This window comes from Calypte anna, chromosome 7 (genome assembly GCF_003957555.1).
Source record: "Calypte anna isolate BGI_N300 chromosome 7, bCalAnn1_v1.p, whole genome shotgun sequence".
In the NCBI taxonomy this organism is placed as follows: Eukaryota; Metazoa; Chordata; class Aves; order Apodiformes; family Trochilidae; genus Calypte; species Calypte anna.
Window position 1 is genome coordinate 26,584,046 of NC_044253.1, and position 19,573 is coordinate 26,603,618.

Consider the following 19,573-nt stretch of genomic DNA (forward strand, 5'->3'; position numbering starts at 1 on the left):
TAAATCATTCAAGTATTAGCAAAAGAATCACTAAAGAGTTTCAATAGGATTGTTATAGCAGATACTCCTTAGAACACCACTTCTTGAGTATTTTACAGCACAGAAATCCCTAAGTCCAAAAAGAAGCTCCAAAGAAGTCCAAAACTTATGAGAGACTAAACTGAGGCACTTACATGCTTGTACATATACTTTACAAACTAGACTTAACAGTAAGGAAAGAAAACAACAAAAGATGGTGGGAAAAAGATACAGGCACATATTTTTATCTTCACAATTACCAGATGTGTTTTAGTTTAAACTACATTTAACAAACAACCTGCCCTGAGTAACCTTGCCCAAGCAGAGACGATGGCTTTTGGTGATGATGCAAAATCATAAGGACAAAAGAAGACACAAAAAAACCCCCATCCCTCACCAAGTAAAAGTTTATTGGATGGTTCCTGGCTCAGGGGATAAAATCATGGTGTGAAGTCTCTGCAGCTGTAGAATACTCAGGGGAAGGGAGAGGTATTTGCTAGTAAAGCATAATAAAACTCAAAGAATGCTGACCAGGACTAGCGCAGAAGTCTACTCACTCATTATTCATAGTCATGAGATAAAGAAAATATTTTACTGTCCTGTTAAAAAGTAAAGCCATGTGAAAAGAAATCTGTATGTGAGCTCTAGCAGGCATAATTTCAAAATAATATAAACTGCACTCCAAGAGGCTCAGGGAAAAACAAAGCAGCACCACCCTAGATAATTCAGAAATGAAGGAGCTGCAGTCCATCAGTAAAAAACATGATTTTGCACCACACTTCCTGTTTAAGTATGTCAGGTGCACAGATCCAACATGAGCTGAATCAAATTTGATGAAGATGCCAACAGAGAGGAAAGCAAAGGGAACCATTCTGTCCCCAGCTGAGCATGGCCAACATTTTACAGGCCATGGGTGGCCCTAGCTGTTCCTGTGGCACTGGAGTTTCACACAACTGGAGTTTCATCCACAACTAAATACCCACAAGAAAAGATGCTTTTTGGATTCACAGGTAAAATGTGTGGTGCTTTCTGAAGGAGATGCAACGGGTGCTAATCTGCTCTTCATTACAGAACCTATAATGAAGATTGTTACTTCAACAGGAACAGCACCACCAGAAAGAATTCATTGTAAACCAACTTTAATTTTAGTAATGCTGACAACAGTAAGAACAGTCACAGAAATAACCATACATGTCAGACCCACAGTTAGCTGCAAGAAGTGCATAAACCATCCATGAACATCAAATCATTGTGATTTGAAAAGACCTTTCAGATCACCAAGTTCAACCATTAATCCAGCACTGCCAAGGCCACCACTAAGCCATGTCCCTCAGCACCACATCCACATGGCTTTTCAATCCCTCCAGGGATGGGGACTCCAACATTGCCTCGGCACCCTGTGCCAGGGCCTGACAATCCTTTTAGGGAAGAAATTGTTTCTCATATCCATATAAACCTCCTCTGGCACAACCTGAAGCCATTTCCTCTCATCCTATCACTTGTGACTTGAAAGGCAAACTTCCTTCACTCCAGCCTCCTTTCAGAGAGTTGTACAGAGTGAGGTGCTCTCCCCTCAGCCTCCTTTTCTCCAGGATGAACACCCCCATTTTCCTCAGCTCTTCCTCACAAGATTTGTGCTCCAGACCACTCCCAAGCTCTGCTGCCCTTCTCTGGGCAGCCTCTCAGTGCTTTCTTCTTGTGACATGCCCAGAACTGACCCCAGCATTCAAGGTGCAGCCTCACCAGTGCTGAGCACAAGGGTGTAGTGAAATGAGACAATCAGGTGCCACTGATTACCACGTAGTGGGCATGAGCTTGTGTCAAGCTCACCTGTGCCTGATTAGGGCGGGCCCCAACTGCGCATGAGCAGGGTTAGGGGGCAATCCTAATCAGGCACAGGTGGGCTTAACACAAGCTCATGCCCACTGCCTGGTAATTAGTGGCACCTGGTTGCCTCATTTCACTACTCGAGGGGACAATCTCTGCCCTGGTCCTGTTGGCCACACCAGTGCTGATACAAGCCAGGATGCTGCTGGCTTTCTGGCACATGCTGGCTCATATTCAGCTGCTGCCAACCAACACCTTTGGGTCCTTTTCCATGGAGCAAAAAAGTTGGCAGTGTGGCTGAAAAGCCAGATTCACAGCCCTCACACTTTTAGTTGCTAAGTTAAACAATCACCAGCAGATGAAGCTGTCTCACTAGCAACACACAAACAGTGAGCTGTTTGCTGTGATCCAGTGACCGAAGTTTTCACACAAGTCAGTAGCTGGAAAAGTCAGCACCAGCTCAGCAATGAGGCAGACAACAGAAGAGTACCAAACAGGGACAAAAGTCACCCTTTTGCTTAAGAAAAGCATTTTCAGTAATAACATTAACCTCCTCTGTAAGTAATCAGACATTTGTATACTGTAATAAATCTATTGTGGGATTCAAATACTAGACAAATGTCTTGGCAAGTCCTGAGATATTAAATGAGAAAATTTATAGTATATATGCATACAGTGTATATATATATGTGTATGTATGCACATATATATAAAACAAACTCATACATTCCACTAGAAAGCACAAGTCTCTTCTTCAAAAAGCTGTATATGGAATTCTAGTATTTGTAATTTATTATCACTGCCTAACTAAGGCAATTGTGCTACACATATTCTGATTCTTTTCATCTGCAATAGAACAGCATTTTGTAAACATAGGTCTGGTCACAGATTAACCCTCACTGTTCTGACATCTGTACAGAAACAGCTCTTTATATATGACAGCTTGTTTGTGTCACACCTACAAATGCATTCTAGAGTTCATCTCACACAGATTATAACCAACAAGCAAAAGACTTCACAAACTCTTCACAGAATTAAAGACAAAAATTACCTTGTGGCAAGTTTCAAAGAACAGTAACATGAAAGCTAAATAAGTAAGTCAGTTTCATACCCACCTTAACATTATCTGATTTCAATTCAAAATCCGTGTAAAGTCCTTTCATAAAACCTGTCACTCTAATTACCTTCAAAACAGAAAAAAAGGGGTAAGTTAAGAACATCTCTCAAAGGGCCCTTGTAAAGCTTGTGTGCCATTAGGAAATACATTAACCTCATTTGCTTTCAGAGATGATACCTCATTTACTAATAGTCCTGGAGCAGGTTGAGAATTCTGCTGTGTCTCTGAACACCCCCTGAAGAAATGAGACTTAATCCTTGCTTACAGCACAGGTCTCCACTCCTATTTAACTCCATCTTTAACCTTGGTTGGGGAACCTGGGAGATTCACAATATAAACCCCAGTATATACATTTTAAACACGGCTCTATGTTATTTCCTTACGGACTTCTTTACATCTGCCTAAATATAGAAGCAGCAGATCAGGGAATATAAAAAGTAACGATCTGTTTCTTTTAGAAGGGAAGGTGGGAAAACAATTTACTAGCAGGTTTCAAAGGTGTGTCAGACTGAGGAAAGAGGGAGACCCATTGTCTGGTCTTAACCTGCAACCCTAAAAATCCCTCAGATTTAATTACTACCCTAAAACCCCAGATTTACTCACTGTCTTCAAACCCCGAGATCTATTCAGTACTTGAAATCTCCCAAGACTTCCTCATAGCCCTGAACACCCCCTCAACCTACTCACTATCTTAAATCCCCTGAGATTTACCCACTGCCTCCAACGCCCTGAGATCCGCTCGCTGCCCTCAATCCCCGGAGATCTCCTCACTCCTCGGGCCCGTAACCCCTGCATTCACCACCCACCCCGGGGGTCCCCATTCCCTGGGACTGGGGGGGTTCCGAGCCCTCCCGTGCCTCGCCGAAGCCCCCGTCCCACTCCCGGCCGTGCCCCCCGCCCGGGGCAGCCCCACCCCCGGCCTCCAGGGGGCGGCCGAGCCCGCCGGGAAGCGCTGTTGCCTAGCAACCGCGGCACTGGGCCGCAGCCCGGCCCTTGCCCACCTCGGTGATCACGTCGTGCAGGTAGCGGAACGGCGGCTTGTTCAGCAGCCGCTCGCTCATCGGGGGCTTGCGGATCACTCGGCCTAAGGACTCCTGTGTCTGCCGCACCACCGCTTCGTTCATATCGGCGGAGGAAGAGGAGAAGGAGGAGGAGGAGGAGGAGGAATCCCCCCGCCGCCACCGGCGGCTCCCAGCCTTCCCGGCATGCCCCGCGGAGGGGGAGCCACACCGCGCAACCGCACAGCGAGGGGAGCGGTGGTTGCCAGCGTCACCGCGGCCCTAGCAACCGGCCCGGGGCCTGCTGAGGCCTGGAGCCTGCCCCAGGGTGCTGCTGGGAGCGGGTCACAGCCCAGCCCCTGCTTCTGTAAGCAGCAGGCATAAAGTGCTCAGAAACTCTAGTTGTGGCTTTTGGTGGGCTGCTTTTAACTGTTTTTGAAGCATCATCTAATCTTTCCCCATCGAGAGGTGACACAGAGAGACAAAACAACTGGACATATAGAAATTACTTTTTATTTTGTGAAGAACACTTGAAAAATAAAGATGAAAGCTTTTCCAGGCTTTGGAATATAACCATCATAAACTGAGGAATCACAAAGACTCCATTTAGAAAAAGTGTTCCCTCTCCCCACCCCCATTTCTAATGAACTCTCTCCTTGTAGAATGACCCACAATAGTTCTAAGAAAAATATGTATTTTGAGCCAACATTAGAAGTTAAACAAGATTGGTTCAGTGCAAGTGCTGCTACATTACACTTTAACAAAGGCACATACTAAAATCTCCACACTAGCACTCATCATCCATACTTATATTTTTCCAATCTTGGTGTTTTCAGTAAGACACAAGAATTATTAAAGGTAGGTGGGAAGGCTGAACTCAGCACAGCTGTCCAGCAGGGAACTGGAGGAATTAAAGTGACAGCAAAGTAAATGCAACACAGTGGAACAACCTGCAAACACAAACCTTTTGTGCTTACCTTAGTAATTGGTACATTCCATCATTTCTGTCAACCCTGGCTGGAAAGAACACTTGTTGATATGGAAGAAGACAAAATAAGACAGGGAAAGCAACTGGCTGCCCTCACTGCAGTCAGAGAATCTATCCAGAAAACTAGATTTTAAGGTTCGAGCAAAGCCTACTAACAGCCAAAACAGTGGGGAAATCAAAATATCCCCCTTTTTGAATGAATCAGTCTAAGAAAGCACAGAAGACCTGCTGAATTTTAAAGCTATGCAACAAAATGAATGCTAATCAGATGCTTCAAGTGGCTTTCCACTTTCTTTTTTATTTTGCTGATAGCAGAAGAGTGTCAGTTCTTTTCTTGAAGATGTCAAATACCAGAATATTGTTAACCTATGAAAGGCAGATGAGAAGCTTCTCACTGTAGCCAAAATTTTAAGAGACTGCAGTACTGGTATCTTCTACACGTAACTAAAACAGGTTAAACGTTTGTAGTAGCCCTCTAAGGTGACTTCTACTTTTTATGACCACAGATTTCACTCAGGATACTTCAGGCTATGCTCAAAAACTGCTTTTGAACTGTTCCTCTGCTCATTTCAGACCAGCTTTCCAGCAATTTGTGCAGCTCAGCAAGACTGTGCTTCAGATGGTCACCTATGGACACAGGCCCCCAGCTGTGCAAGGCAAACATGTCAGGTGCCACCAGCATGTGACAGCTGCACAGCAATGCTGCTGTGCTCTCTTCCACCCTTCCATTTTCACTTTATAATTCCAAACATGTTTAGAACTTGATTATAAACAATTGCCCCCATTAAGAATGTGGGGTAACGGGTCAGTACTAGCTATGCTCAAAGGAACTTCTTGAACCATCCAAAGTTATGAAGAGTCAGTCCTGTGCAGCGGGGAAACAGAGTGCAAGCATCTGAAGTGTTAGAAAAGTTTCAATAAAGATGCTGCAACAAACTTGTAGTAAACCCAGATCCCCAACCTCAGGAGCAAGAAAAATATGATCTCTCATCAGCTACTTAAACATGTTTTCAGTCTTGAGATCCAATCTCACAAGCATTCAGTAAACATTTTACTTCAGAACATTTGCTACTGAGTTCAGCTGGCAGTCAGCTGCATGCATCTCCTTCTGCTAGAGGATGCACAGCAGCTTTGGGGCCACCAAGAGAAACTCTTTCTGAAATGGAGCAAAGAATATCAGGACAATTGAAAAGATAAGAAATGAGGGAAAGTTCTCTGAATAACAGTACTGAAAATAAATACAAGCCTGTTTCCTGACTACAGTAAAACCCACTTAGGACCGAACATCAGATCCACTATTTTTTCCCATCTGTTTTGTTTGTTAGTAGAGTTTATGGCCATGAAAAAATAAAGTCCTAGCAATCATAAAATCCAAGATTACTGCATTGGTGGTCCATATTGCAAAAGGTCTTCAGGTTTTACAGCTCGACAGATTCTGAACTTGCTCTTTTATGAGCAAATTTTTTTACACTTTGTCCAGAGACTTCCACATTTCCTTCATTCCTGACATCTGCCTTGAAGCTACTACAGACTTCAATTTATATACAAAGAGGCAAAAGCCAATTCTGTTATCATGAGTCACTCCAGAGATCAAGGATGAAAAAAAAATTCTAAAAAGATATGTTTATAACTGCATTTAAAAAAACACCAGCAAACTCTGCAGTGATGGTGCAAGACAAGCATTCAACCAAACAAGTGCATTTAAGGTGATTACAAAACAGTCACCAAAAGGTTATACAATACATTAATAATTTTTTTCATGGATAAAGTGCATTTGCCTGGCCTTAAAATAAGTACCACATTGATAAAGGGACACTCAAGCACTTCCCCAAGAAAGAAAGCTCAGAAGAAGATCTGTTACCCTGAAGCCTAGATCCAGTTTGATTCTTGAAGACACTTTGGGAAGACCCATTTGCTGGTCCAGTTGAGGTACTCCATGCCCATTTAGTACAACTGTAGTATGGTCTGGTCAGCAAATCATCTCCTGGTGCTATCTGAAAATGCCCACATTGATAGAAAGAGCCACTTCTGGTTTACGGTGCTTAATATTCAGCTTCTCCTCAGAGAAAACATGGTCCTTTAAGCCTTCTGCTGGCTGACTATTAAAACAAACAATTAAGATACCTGATATTAATGTTGAGCCTTAGCACTGACAGCAGTTAATTTTTCATCTCCAGTGGCAGCAATAAATCTTGTGATGTGTTGCAAAACAGAAAACAGAACCTCAGCACAGGCATTAAAGCCAGGAACTGGAATCACCTGGGCACTTCCTTAAGGACTACTGGGATTGTGTGCTCCAAAAGCACACTTCTAGCACTGCCCCAAAAATTTATCCAGGTTTCAGTCTAGCATGATAAGCAAAGAACAATTTGCATATTTAAAAGAAATAAAAAAATTTACTCAATACCTTTTCTTACTTTCTAATGACAGCTTCTCTTTGTTTCTTTGTTTTCCGATGTCATCTTTCACTGTGCTGAAATCCTTAGTGTCATCAAGGAAAAGATTCTGGTGTGAAAAAAGATTTTGTAGATGAAAATTATAAACTCAGACCATTTCCCACATGTTGCTCAGTTCACACAATTCATTTTCAGTGCATTTCCTTTAGTTTTGCACCAATTCAAATTAACTAAGTGGAAAAGACTGAAAAAGGCAAAAATGTTTCAGTTCCCCTGCTGAGTTTTTGTATTTGCCTTATCTCCTAAGAAGTAAGCCTTACTTATAAAATAGTAAAAGAAATAAAATAAAATTCACAGTCTGTGAGGCAGCTATGTAATTCTTTTTATAATAATGAAATAGATCTGTAATGATTCTTCAGAAAATATCACGGGTTTAAATTTACAGTATGATTTCTCAAGGGCACTGCTCTTGGATTTTACTCCAAGTTGGAAAAAAAAATAAAACAAACCAGTAAATAAAATGAGGGTAAGAAAAGAGATCCACTTTCTTCAGATAGTGTTAAAGCATCAAGCATGATCTGACTGCTTGCACTGGCTGAGAGCAGCACAAGCACCCCTAACCCCTTGCAACTACTGAATTACAAGGGAAAAAGCATGAAACTTTCATCAGGTTGATTAAGAACATGAGAAAACCTAAGAAAAAACACCCAAAGCAACAAATTTGCTGTCCACACAGGATATGAAGCAAGATGCAGGAAAACCAGGAAGAAATTAAGATACTGCAAAGGAGACAGTGCCTGAGCCTAAGCCCTTTGCAACAATCCAAGCCAATTTAATGTACCTTCACCCCAATGATATCTCCATCTTTCAGGTGGTAAGGTGCTGACTGCAAACTCTCCTGTTTTTTCTTCCGTTTCCTCTTTGAAATTTGCTGTGTCTGAATAAAATCAAAGCAGAGGATTGGTACATGGCAGATTTCAGAAATCTGATTAAATACCTTTGCTAAGAACCACAGCACAAACCAACACTAACTTCTGTCAAAAAAACAGTTGGACTCTGTCATTTCAGATCTTACCCAGCTAGATATTGGCAGCCACTCAAATTTCTCAGGGAAGTATTTGGCTATCTCAATTTTATCCACAGGGAGACAGTAGTGAGAAGCCACTCGATGCCTCAGTGCCCAGGCTGTGCATTCTTTGGAGATATCCCACACCAAATCAGTGGGCTCATAGTAGTCCCTCTCCCCTGGTATGCCCATCTGGACTCGAAGCAGCAGTTCATGGGGGCTGTCATCAGGAAAAGGAAAGACACCATTCCTTTGAGTTATACTTTCAGAATCCACAATTCCCAGTTTCCACTCCCTTCAGCCTTCCCTTATTTTTGTTTGTGGAAAATAAAACAAGTTCCAAACTCTTCTCACATCCTGACCTCTCTAATTCTAACAGAAAGTATTTATAACAAGGACTGCTCAATTAAGACTCATCTAGATGCACGGCTCTAGAAAACATCTTATCTTGAGATCTTACCCCAAGTGTTCTTCTTTTTGCAAAGGTTCGATGCAGATTTCCACTCTCCCACCCAGCTTATAGTCCCTGAAAACAAAACAAAGATTATACAAATTTCCAGTCAGATGTTTTAAATTTCCATAAAGAAAAATCGCTGTTTCAGTCAAACAGACCTGTGCTGATCTGGAAAACCACATCAAAAAATGAACAAAACCTAAAAACTCAGAAAAGTACAAAAAATGGCCTTTAAAACCACCTAAAATAAAGCTTAGCAGAGTCTGGTATGATCTACTTCTGCTCCCACCTTCCCCAGCTCTTGAGATAAAAAATGCGCTCAGCAAAAAAAGTGAAGTAATCAGAAATGAGCTTTCTGTTGACACCTGACTAAGCAGATTGATTTCTCCACCAATCCATCTCACAAGCCAGAGCCCAGTCAGCAGCCAGGCTGCTGCACTGCTATTTGTGCCTGCAGTACAGACAGTAACAAACCTACCTGAGCTGCTGCTTGTTGTTCCGCAGCAGCTTGCCTGGGCGCTTGCTGTCCACTGTCCATGCTCTGAGAAATGAGGGCAGGGGCACAACCTGCTCCTGGCAGCATGGTAAGGTCAAAGCCTGAAAAAAAGAAATATTTCTTCAATTATTTTTGCACCCAGTCTCCTTGGAAAAAAACAAAACAAAAGAAAACAACCTGATTAATTCTCAGTGCAAGATTGAAGCAAATCAGAAACAGGGCAAGGTCTTCAGATTCCACACCAGCTCTTGCTTGTGACTTACAGGTAGTGGCAAGGATCCATGCACCTCAAAGCAATCTGTACTTCACTCCCTCCCAACATTTCTCAGTTCAAAAGTACTGCATTCCTTTTTTTTTAACAAAAATTTGTGTAACTTGGAGGGAATGAGGCTGATGGAATCCATGCCCCAACCTCTAGCCAGGTGCTAGGCAAGCTCCCTTAAGCCCTTACCAAGGATACAACACTCTCTCCATGCTGAGACAATTCTCTTTATTCACAGATGCAAAGTCAGTCTCTTTCCTGGCAGTAATTTGCCAGAGCCCATAACTGAAACTGCATCCAAGAATAATTGTTGGTAGAGGTCAGAATCAGGTGAGCTCTCCTTCCCCAGGCAGTTTAAGTAGAGCAACCAACTGGCTAAACAATGAAGTGCCTTATGACAGGACTGGGTTATGTCTTTTTGTGGTGGAGTTTGTTTTGGGTTGGGTTTTGTTAAGTGTATCAAAATCATACTTTTATGCTTAAGAAAAGCATAAAAAGGCACGTTAGTTTCTGGGTAGAGAAACTAAGCTAGACCTTCCTTGATGATAAAGATGACCTTCTGTGCACCAAAATCAATTCTTTATTCATTTGATTCAACACATATTATAAAAAAAAAGAAAGAAAAAAAAGAAAAAAAGGAAAGGAGAAAAATATGCAAAAACTAATACAGGAACAATGTAGAAATGGAAAGTGGCTTTTTAGGAAGTGCTTGTATGTGTGTGCATCTCATGAAGAATTTTGACATTGTGAAATAAAGATAGGGCTGCAAGCCAAAGTTCCAGATGAAGTGCAACAAGGATTTCACAGGTCAGGACACATGAGAGGTAGAATGGCAACTGCAGGGGACGTACTAAGGAAGTCTCTGAGCTACATGCTCCAACTGCCTCTTGGTACTTACCACTGAACATGGCATATAAGCAAATGCCATATCAGAACATACTGGAGACAAGGGAAAAGGAAATAAAAAATAGGTATTAATAGAGCTCAATTAATTAGCGTTGCTGTACATTTCCAATACAGGAGAACATCTAACCTGAATCTTCAGATCTTCCAGAGAAGCTTCTCCTGCTATTTCTATACTGCCAGCATAACAAAGATCCATGCCTGTGTGGATGTATTCTGGTGAATCTTTAGTTGGGAGTGGGGAAAAAGGGGGAGGAAGAAAGAAACAACACAAGAGTCAACATGACTTTGTTTATCCTCCTAAGAGATAACAGTCATTTCAAGGATAGATTTCACTTAAAAGAAGGGACTTGACATCTTAATTTTTTTGGAGGGCAATTCAAGAAACGTAATACACAGTCCATAAAATACATTCTGTCTGTTTCCAAACAGGTAAGGTTCCAACTCCTCCTATACTGCAATTTTTAAAACTAAGACCAGTTATTTAAATTTGTGAGTAGTCTTAATTACTACTGGCTATTGGTTATAACTCTGAAATACAGAGTATGTTGTGTTGGGGAAACAGTTCAGAAATATCCAGGTTGTGAGCAATCCTGACTTACTTCAATTTAGGCCACATTGGGTTAATGGTTATTGAGGCCTAGTTAGAGGCCTGAGAATGAGCTACTGGGAAAGAGATAACTTAATTGGCAACAGAGGAGGAAAATAATTATGTGGGAAGAAGGTCCCGTGAGAATGGTATGTGTGGTTGGAGTACAAGGCCACCTGCATGATAAGATGATGTAAACAAGGCTTCTCTATATAAAGTGAGTGCAAGTTGCTAATAAACGATTTTCCTGCAATCATATTGATGCGTACATGGAATCCTTAAGCCTCCGCAGACTGTTTTCCCACAATGTTGCAAGGAAAATCAAATCTGCTTTTAGTTCTTCTATAGAAAAAGTTTGTAAGAAAAGCAGAAAAATGCAAAGAAACCTTCAAAAAGAAGAAGGGTCTTGCTCTGCAATACAACTCAGTAGAGCATGGGAAGAATATTATATTCCCTGTAGAAAGTAAAATTTGTTTATTTCCCATTTTCCTATTCACAGTTTTCCCCACTTTTTTTTTTTCTTGCAAACCCTCATATCATTTTACTGCCCTAGCTGGTTTTTGGCTTTGACCTTTAGAAGAACAAAGACAAGTTAAAATACTGTAAGTAATGTCTTTTACTCTACGTAATATTTACTCATCACTCCTTTTACAGCTTCTCAAAAAGCAACATGGCCTGAAGTGGATTAACTGTAATATTAGGAGTCTGGCACCTGAAGCCCATCACCTGAATGCCCATTGAGTAGATGCTCTACAACTGCCTTCAGGTATGGAGAAGCCTTTTACTTATTGACAAGAGACCCTGATTCAAAATTGAGTGGAGGTCTCACCACTGACCAAACACAGCTGTAAGGAACACCAGGACAGAACTACCCAGCATTCATGTAGTCTTGTAAAGAATTGCATCTGTCTCTCTAAACTTCCTGAAGACTTGTACAGTCACTCAGAGGCTTCAGGAGGATTTGAAGGCTTTAGATTAGAATTCTGATTTTGACTCAAGGCCATCAGGGCACTCACAAAAAGTCAGGACATAGGATTCCTTTCAAGGATTCATCAAACTCACCTCCTGCAGGAGACACCTGCAAAGCATCCATCTTGCAGGTCACCCCATTCACTAGGTCCTGTACATTCTCTCTGTGGTTTTTATGACCTGAAGACTTGAACCACCAGATGGGTATTTTCAGGAAACCCTGAGAAGTGAACAGAAAGTACTGGGTAGGTCATGTGTTGAAACACAGTGAAAAATTCTACCTTTGTCTCAGGAAGGAGGAAAAAACTTCTTCAAATTTGAGCTTTTGTAAAGGAGTTGGCATTTATCAGAGATCACACACCATGAAGGAGGGCAAAGATGTCCAGAAGGCTGAAGCACCTCTGCTCTGGAGACGGTCTGAGAAAGGTGGTATTGTTCAGCCTTGAGAAGAAGAGGGCAGGTATAGGGAACTGCACCTGGTCATGAGGATGCAAAGGTCTGGAGCAGGTTGCCCAGAGCAATTGATTAAAGAACATCATCTCTCTCAATTTACCTTTGGTGGAAGCTTTCCTTCAGCTATAACCAAAGTATCTCCTCTGCAAACATTAAGTTCCTTCAAAGTGGCATTCTGTAGAGAGAGAAATCACAGTACACTTGTAACCCTGTATGTTCTTGTGCTTTGTTTAATAAAGTATATGTTGGTGGCTTTTTGCATGACAAAGGTCCAGCACAAAAATAGCCATATGACATCTACCACTTGAAGAAAGCTTTGCAGCAGTACACAGAGTCTGTGCTGTAGTCCTTCCAGAGCCTGTGAGCTGTGGATTTCCTTTTGCACCTCCACATCTCACCAACTGACACCTCTGGATTTTTTGAGGATTTATCTTTAATGTATGGTAAAGCCTAGACTTGAGAAAAAAAAACTGTATGGCTTGACCATTGGTATCCCAACACTGTCTGCCCAAGGCTCAGTGAAATAAAACAAAACCACCATGTGTTTGCTTTACTGCAGCTCTCTTCAGGGTAAGTCTCTGATAAACTACAGCATGATTCAAGTCCAAAACAGGATCCTCTTACTTCCTGACTTAATGCTTCTCCTGCTTCATAGCACCAGTCAATCCTTCTCAAATGCCAGTTGTCACCTACCAAAACACAAATCCATGCATATGGAAAACAGATTAGCCAACAATGCAGTTTCAAAAAGATATTACAAAATTTCATAAGCTTTAGAGGGTTCTTTTGTTTCATTTTGGTTTGTTTGCTTGTTTCTAAAACACTACTTTGACAAATTTAAGAAAGCATAAAAAAGGAAAAATAGTCTGGAAACACTCAGTGTGAACTGATAATGAGATTCCCATGTCAAGATACCACAGAATCAATGAAAGGGTCCTTAAAACAAAAACTATACTGTAAGGAAAAAAACAACTTTCCCTCCTCAAGTGTCTAGTGGGAGACTTCATGCTGGACAAAAGAGACTGCATAGTCCACAAACTTTAGATTTAGCACCTCCATACAAAGTGCATTTTTACCAAAATAACTGATGAAAACACACTTCAGTCTTTGTGAGGAACTTTCACAACTGAAGAAAACAAAAAAAAAAAAGAAAAAAAAACCCAAAAGAAACCAAACAACCACAAACAACCCGCCAAAAAGAACTTGCAGTCTTTTTAAACAAGATCATAAAAAATCAATGTAGTCTGACTGAATTTTTGAATCACTTTGAGACACTGAAGTTTTGAATGACAAATCAGATCATAAAATTTTACTCAAGGCCAAATTCAATTTTTTAAAAATGGTAATATAAAATAAAGAAATAAAAAGAGAGCCTTTGTTTCCTGGCAGTACTGTGAAATGAAAAAAGTTTAAATTTCCAAGACATGAACTGTTTCAAGTCACACTCACATGTGTATAAAAGCACAATCATTAATTTTCACTTGGGCTGCTCAATGTATAGTCCAACAATAATGTCTTTCAGGTGAACTTTTATGGCTTTTGGAGCATAGCAATATTTGCAGCCATCATTCCACTGTGACACAAACTCAGTATTCAATGAATGTTCATCTGGAAAACAATGCTACTTCAAACCTCTTCTCTTGCTCCTTCCTCATCAGAATTGTCACTGTTGTAAAAGACCTCTGAGATCACCATGTTCAACTGTCAACATTCCTCCCAACCAAAAAAAAAAAAAATATATGTATCTCTACCTGTAACACCCATTACAGCATGTCCTGAAGTGCCTCATTTACACAGTTTTTAAATAATTCCAGGGTAGGTGATTTCTCTGGGCAGCCTCTTCCAACACCCAACTATGCTCTCAATAAAGAAATTCTTCCTCAGATCTACTCTAAACCTCCCCTGGTGCAACTTCAGGCCATTTCCTCTGGACCTATCATTGTTCACTTGAGAGAAAAAGCCAGCACCCCCCCTCCCTGCAACCTCCTCTCGGGGAGCTGCAGAGAGCAGTAAGGTCTCCTTCCAGGCTCCTGTTCTCCAAACTAAACATTTCCAGTTCCCTCAGCATCAAGGGAAAGAGACGTTCAGCCAGGAAATCCATGGGCCATGCTATGTGCTGTCAGTATCTCTTTCTTAATCCTTAGTAATCCTTACTAATTCCCTTAGTAAGAGGAACTGCTACCACCCAGATTCCCAAGTCTGCAAGTTTATAATTCTTTCCCCTCCTCACCTTATACACAGATCACTGTAACAAACTTCCAAATTTTAACTTTCAGGGCATCAAGAACTTAGAAATTTGGAAATTCCTTTTTAAAATAATATATAGTGCAACTAACCTGATAATCCAGATTTTTCCAGCATTAAGTTGAGACACTGAAAAAAGAACCACATGGTAAAACATAGGTTGGGAAATAAAGTTTTCAGCAAATTATACTAGTATTTTCTAACAAAGGCTGAGTAACTGACTCCTGGTCAGTTCCTGAAAATGATATAATTATTACAGGCACAGTGCATTCGAGCTAGATATTAAACTCTTCAAGTATGAGATTGTTTTCAGGCAAGAAATTGCCTCAGCTTTTACAAACTGTTAAAAAATTAAATCTGTGCTATCAGTTTGTTGCTTTACCTGTAATTTCTGTCCCAGAGTTTGGAAATTAATCTTTTAGAAATCAAACTGCAACCTCAACACTTTCCAGACACCACTTCTAGACACTGGCTGGCTGTACCAAGAGCTGCTCCCTCTGTTCAGTGCACAGCTCCTCCCGACTCCTCTCGTTCCAATGCTGTGCAGCCAGAGTCTGATGAACTCCAAGGAATTCCAGCAGGCTCTGCTATGACTGAGCATCATCCTGAGGACCACTATGTATAAAAGTGGTCCTAGTGAGGCATCAGACTATGTTCATCCTTGGGGAAAAGCAAGGTTCTCTCTTTACTGCTTAGAGAAAGATCAAGGCCTTCTTTCCTGCTGGCCTTTTGGCACTGAAACACTGCCTTTGCCTCTGTGTCCCCTGGTGACCTGAAGCAATGCACAGCTACAAATTCATCAGACCTGACCCAGTCATGCCAAGAGCTCTTAAAAGCAGACAAACTCACCTCTTTGACAGAAGCAGTCTCTTCCACAACTATCTCCATCTCAGGGCTTGCATTTTGTTCACTCCCAACAATAAAATACAAGAAGAGCTAAAAATGAAAGTATAAGCTATTAGAATACATAGTTAAGTATGGAAATAATGGGACACAGCACCAGGTATTGCAAACCTGCTATTAAACAGGACTAAAACTACTTGAGGCTAGAGCAAACAGTCTAAGCAAGATAAGCAGAGGAGCACATGCAAGTGAGTTACAGCCATCAGTACTTCATTAATCACCTTGCTGCAAATGAGATAAAACCTGCTAGCAGCCTTAAGCTCTTCCACATTTACAACTTGCAGATATCCTTTTCTTGCTTTATGCTTTTTACAAGTCAGTGCAATCAGAGCACAGAAGTCTGACAACCACAGATGGATAAATGACAGATGATTTATTATTAGATATATGAGCTATATTAAATGGTCACACATCTGCCCTTGGCCTTCTGTGACTGAAATAAATGGTATGAGCCTTCATGCCAATCTCTATAACTGTCAGTGCCACCAAGAATTTATTTCCAAGTCATTTACAACCACTACAAGAGTAAAGACTACATAAAATACCAGAAAATGTAAACAAAACAAAAAAGCAACACAAGACACAATACAACTATACCTGAGTGGAAGTTGGAGCTTTCCCATGACACAGTTCTAACAAGCTCCCCATTTTCAGTTCTGCTTCCTTGACAGTATAATCTTCAGGAACTTCAGGGGACAAAAAAACACAGAGAACATCATAAAATTCCTGAAAATATGCATTCTATTATGATGCTCTTTAAAGCAAGATAAGAACACAATCCTCTAGATGTTGGAGGGGAATTAATGTCCTCTTGGCTTTACTAATGCCATGTATTAGCAAACAAACAGAAGCTCAGAAAATGTTTCTTGGCACGCACAAAGCTGATCCACTCAGTTTCCCCCTCACTGTCCAAAAGCTGTGGAGAGGGGGTCAGACCCAACCATCTTACAGGTCTTTTCCAACCAAAAATTATTACATGGTTCCATTGTACTATTTGAGTTTAAACTCTAGCTTTGTATGGTATTCTTAACACAGAGTAAAAATGGAAAAAAAACCCAACACAACTGTTTCAGCTAAGTCTGGAAATCAATGGAGTTCTGTGTGTGTGATTCTCCCAGGAATGCACAAAGGGATTCCCCCAATTCAAATTCTTACAGAACAATGATTAAATACACAAATTCACCTGGAGACAGAAGTTTCCCATTTGCACTAACAGGTCTCAGACAACTGTTATCTGCTGTAAGAAAAAGGACAGGGGAGAGGATGTAAGTTATTTAAATAATTATTGCATAATTCAAATAAGAAGAAATTTCTTTCTAAAGTTTAGACAAGTAACTTTTAAAATTATTGACAACAGATTTATACTAGAGGCCTCCCTCTGGAGGTATTGTATCAAAACCACAACTGGAGAGAGATTCATAGAGACTTCAGGAACAATCTTAGTTTTTATCTTTTCAGGATAAAAAAAGAGCAAAAAGCAGGAAGCCAGCCAGTAAATTCTAACATTATCAGCTCTAAAGGTAGAGTAGCTGAATACTTACCTAGTTCCTCCTCAAGCTGAAGCTCCCGTATTGCTTTCATTTTGATATCTGACATCACCTAGAAGAATGCAATATTAACACCTTTATTACAGAAAGCCATTAACACACCTGTCATTAAATGCCATTCCACAAAAGGCAGCCCTCACTTGAAATGCATCCTATTTAGTCTTATTCCTGTTCAGGCTATACATAGCTTAGAAAATATTATTTAAATTAACAAGCAAAATATATATAATAAATACACGTACTGACATTGTAATGCATTTGTGGAAATTATCTTCAAAAACAGTATTCCAAAGAAAAGAAAGTGGTATTTCATTTTCAGATTTACCAAAAGACAAACACTAATTTTGTTAGAGGAGCTAAGCAGTACTTTATATACTCTGTAAGAGAAAATAATTAAAAAGGCAGAAAAGGTACAAGAGAAGTACACTCCTTGGGGAACATGAGCCTTGTTTCCTATACTATGCTAAAAGCAAGGAATAATACTTTCTTCCTCATTTAGGTTTTGTTTACTGACATAGCCTCAAACATATTTTTACAGGCTGGTGCAAGAAGAAAACATTCACCCTAAAACACACTAATGTAGACTGCATTTACCAGCATGACAGTCTTAATACTACTACCCAGCAGGCCAAGTACTCTACTAATGGTAACTCTGAGCTGCATATGATTTTCAGCACAAAAAGAATTTCAGCCTTGAGGCTGAATTATTACTATTATTATCATTATCCTCATTAATTGGCCCAAGCACACCAGGAAAGCTTTTCAGGGAAACAGGTTGTGTTATACCCCTGAATAATCTGACTTCTTACTGTTTCAATTGTGGCAGTAATTTTAACATGCTTCTCTTCATCTTCCCTTCCACAACAGTTTTTCACTTGGAGCCAGCTGATATCATATGTGAAAGCTGTCAAATTGCCACTTGACACATCGACGAAGCTGGAAAAATGAGCAGTGAAAGATGGTCAAAGACAGGAAAACTACAGAAAATCCCAAAGCTCTCACACTGACTGCTTACGCCTTGGGCATTCTGGTGGCATGTCACCCAGGAAGAGTCAGAGGTTGCAAGCAGCATCCAGGCACCTCTGGGCTAAGTACCAAGTAAACCAGTAAAAACTCTGTTTTGACAACTGGCTTTCAATGGGATGTGAGCTTCTAAAGACAGCTAAGAGTCAAAGTGATTTTCTGAGGCTGGATTTAAGGCTTCTGGAAAAAGTATTATAAAAGCATACCTAGTCTTAGTGAAAATTTGGTATTTGTGACTGCTGCTGTTGCTACTGCTGAACAGAAACAGTTCCAAGGGAAGGACCCTCTCAGTGCTGCATTTAATCTCAATTTTTCAGTATAATTTCAACTAGGAAAGTCTGAATTTGTGTTACAAGTGCATACATGTCTCTGAAAACAGGAACCTAACCTCAGAGCTGTACACTACAAATGAAATGAGACCAGAAATTCACTCCTGGCAACTTCAGATTCAGCTGGGAGATTCAGCAGAGTTGCACACTCTTTGAGTACTGCTCTGTTCTCTTGTTCCACCAAGTCCACCATGAACCACACAACTCAAACCTCAGAAACTCAGGTTATACCAAAGATGGGACAATAGGCACAAACTGTTCTCACTGAGGGGGGTTTTCAAAGAATGTGAATGCATCTGCACTTCAAGAGCAAAAAAATAGCTAATAATTAACAAGTATCTGATCCCCCAAATTTAAGAGATTACATTATCGTGAATGAAAGAGCTCCGAGTGACAATTAGCTTAAAGAATATAGCTATAAAGAAGAATACAGCTACCATGATTTAGCTAAACAGATTTTGCCAAAACTGCTCTTTTGTTTAATTGTACTTGCAATCAAAATGGTTACCTCTGGTCATGGCTGTCTAGGATTAGTACTGAGCATCCATCTGTCAGACCAACACTTTTCAGTGTTTCCGTCATATCTTTTTCAAGGAAAACTTCCCAGTTCTTGGCGTCTTTATCTAGTCCTGAGCTGTTCTTGAGAATGATACCTCCTGATGGTGCTAAGGCTCTGTGGAGATCACCCAGCTTAGTGCTGCATGAAAAGACATGCTGTGATTCTGTGAAATGCTGACCCTTCCCTCCTTCGTTATACTCCGCTAAACGAAGAACATTCACAACCAAAGGTTCATGATCAGGGCCTGTCATCAGCTTTGTGCCACCAACCTGGAGTAAGGAATGCAAGATTTAGGCAGTGGTGAGCAATAAAATACAGAAGAGACAGGACAGCAATAAATGACAAGGATACAATTATTGAAAGAAAAATATGGCTCCTCTCTCCTCATTAGAAGTAAAACACCCTGGAGTAAATGCCTACTGAACAATCCGG

General features: G+C 40.7%; 2 protein-coding genes across 5 annotated transcripts in view; both read right to left on the bottom strand.

The window, feature by feature from the left end:
- Positions 1-4,180, bottom strand: part of TRAF3IP1 (TRAF3 interacting protein 1) — a 41,145-nt gene extending 36,965 nt beyond the window's left edge. For all 4 annotated transcript variants that reach the window (XM_030454148.1, XM_030454147.1, XM_030454146.1 and 1 more), the window contains exons 1-2: positions 3,964-4,180; positions 2,961-3,029 (exon numbers count right to left, since the gene is read on the bottom strand). In XM_030454148.1, coding sequence (XP_030310008.1) covers positions 2,961-3,029; positions 3,964-4,086 — 192 coding nt within the window. In that variant the 5' untranslated portion in view covers positions 4,087-4,180. The remainder of the gene's footprint in view (positions 1-2,960; positions 3,030-3,963) is intronic.
- Positions 4,181-4,520: 340 nt separating this feature from the next.
- The window catches only part of USP40 (ubiquitin specific peptidase 40), a 36,402-nt gene continuing 21,349 nt past the window's right edge, over positions 4,521-19,573 (bottom strand). Inside the window, exons 16-32 of the mRNA XM_008495006.2 lie at positions 19,091-19,410; positions 18,040-18,166; positions 17,225-17,282; positions 16,867-16,920; positions 16,281-16,369; positions 15,630-15,716; positions 14,873-14,909; positions 13,161-13,225; positions 12,637-12,711; positions 12,177-12,303; positions 10,656-10,750; positions 9,343-9,461; positions 8,871-8,936; positions 8,420-8,630; positions 8,186-8,281; positions 7,356-7,453; positions 4,521-7,047 (exon numbers count right to left, since the gene is read on the bottom strand). Coding sequence (XP_008493228.2) covers positions 6,939-7,047; positions 7,356-7,453; positions 8,186-8,281; positions 8,420-8,630; positions 8,871-8,936; positions 9,343-9,461; positions 10,656-10,750; positions 12,177-12,303; positions 12,637-12,711; positions 13,161-13,225; positions 14,873-14,909; positions 15,630-15,716; positions 16,281-16,369; positions 16,867-16,920; positions 17,225-17,282; positions 18,040-18,166; positions 19,091-19,410 — 1,833 coding nt within the window. The 3' untranslated portion in view covers positions 4,521-6,938. The remainder of the gene's footprint in view (positions 7,048-7,355; positions 7,454-8,185; positions 8,282-8,419; positions 8,631-8,870; positions 8,937-9,342; positions 9,462-10,655; positions 10,751-12,176; positions 12,304-12,636; positions 12,712-13,160; positions 13,226-14,872; positions 14,910-15,629; positions 15,717-16,280; positions 16,370-16,866; positions 16,921-17,224; positions 17,283-18,039; positions 18,167-19,090; positions 19,411-19,573) is intronic.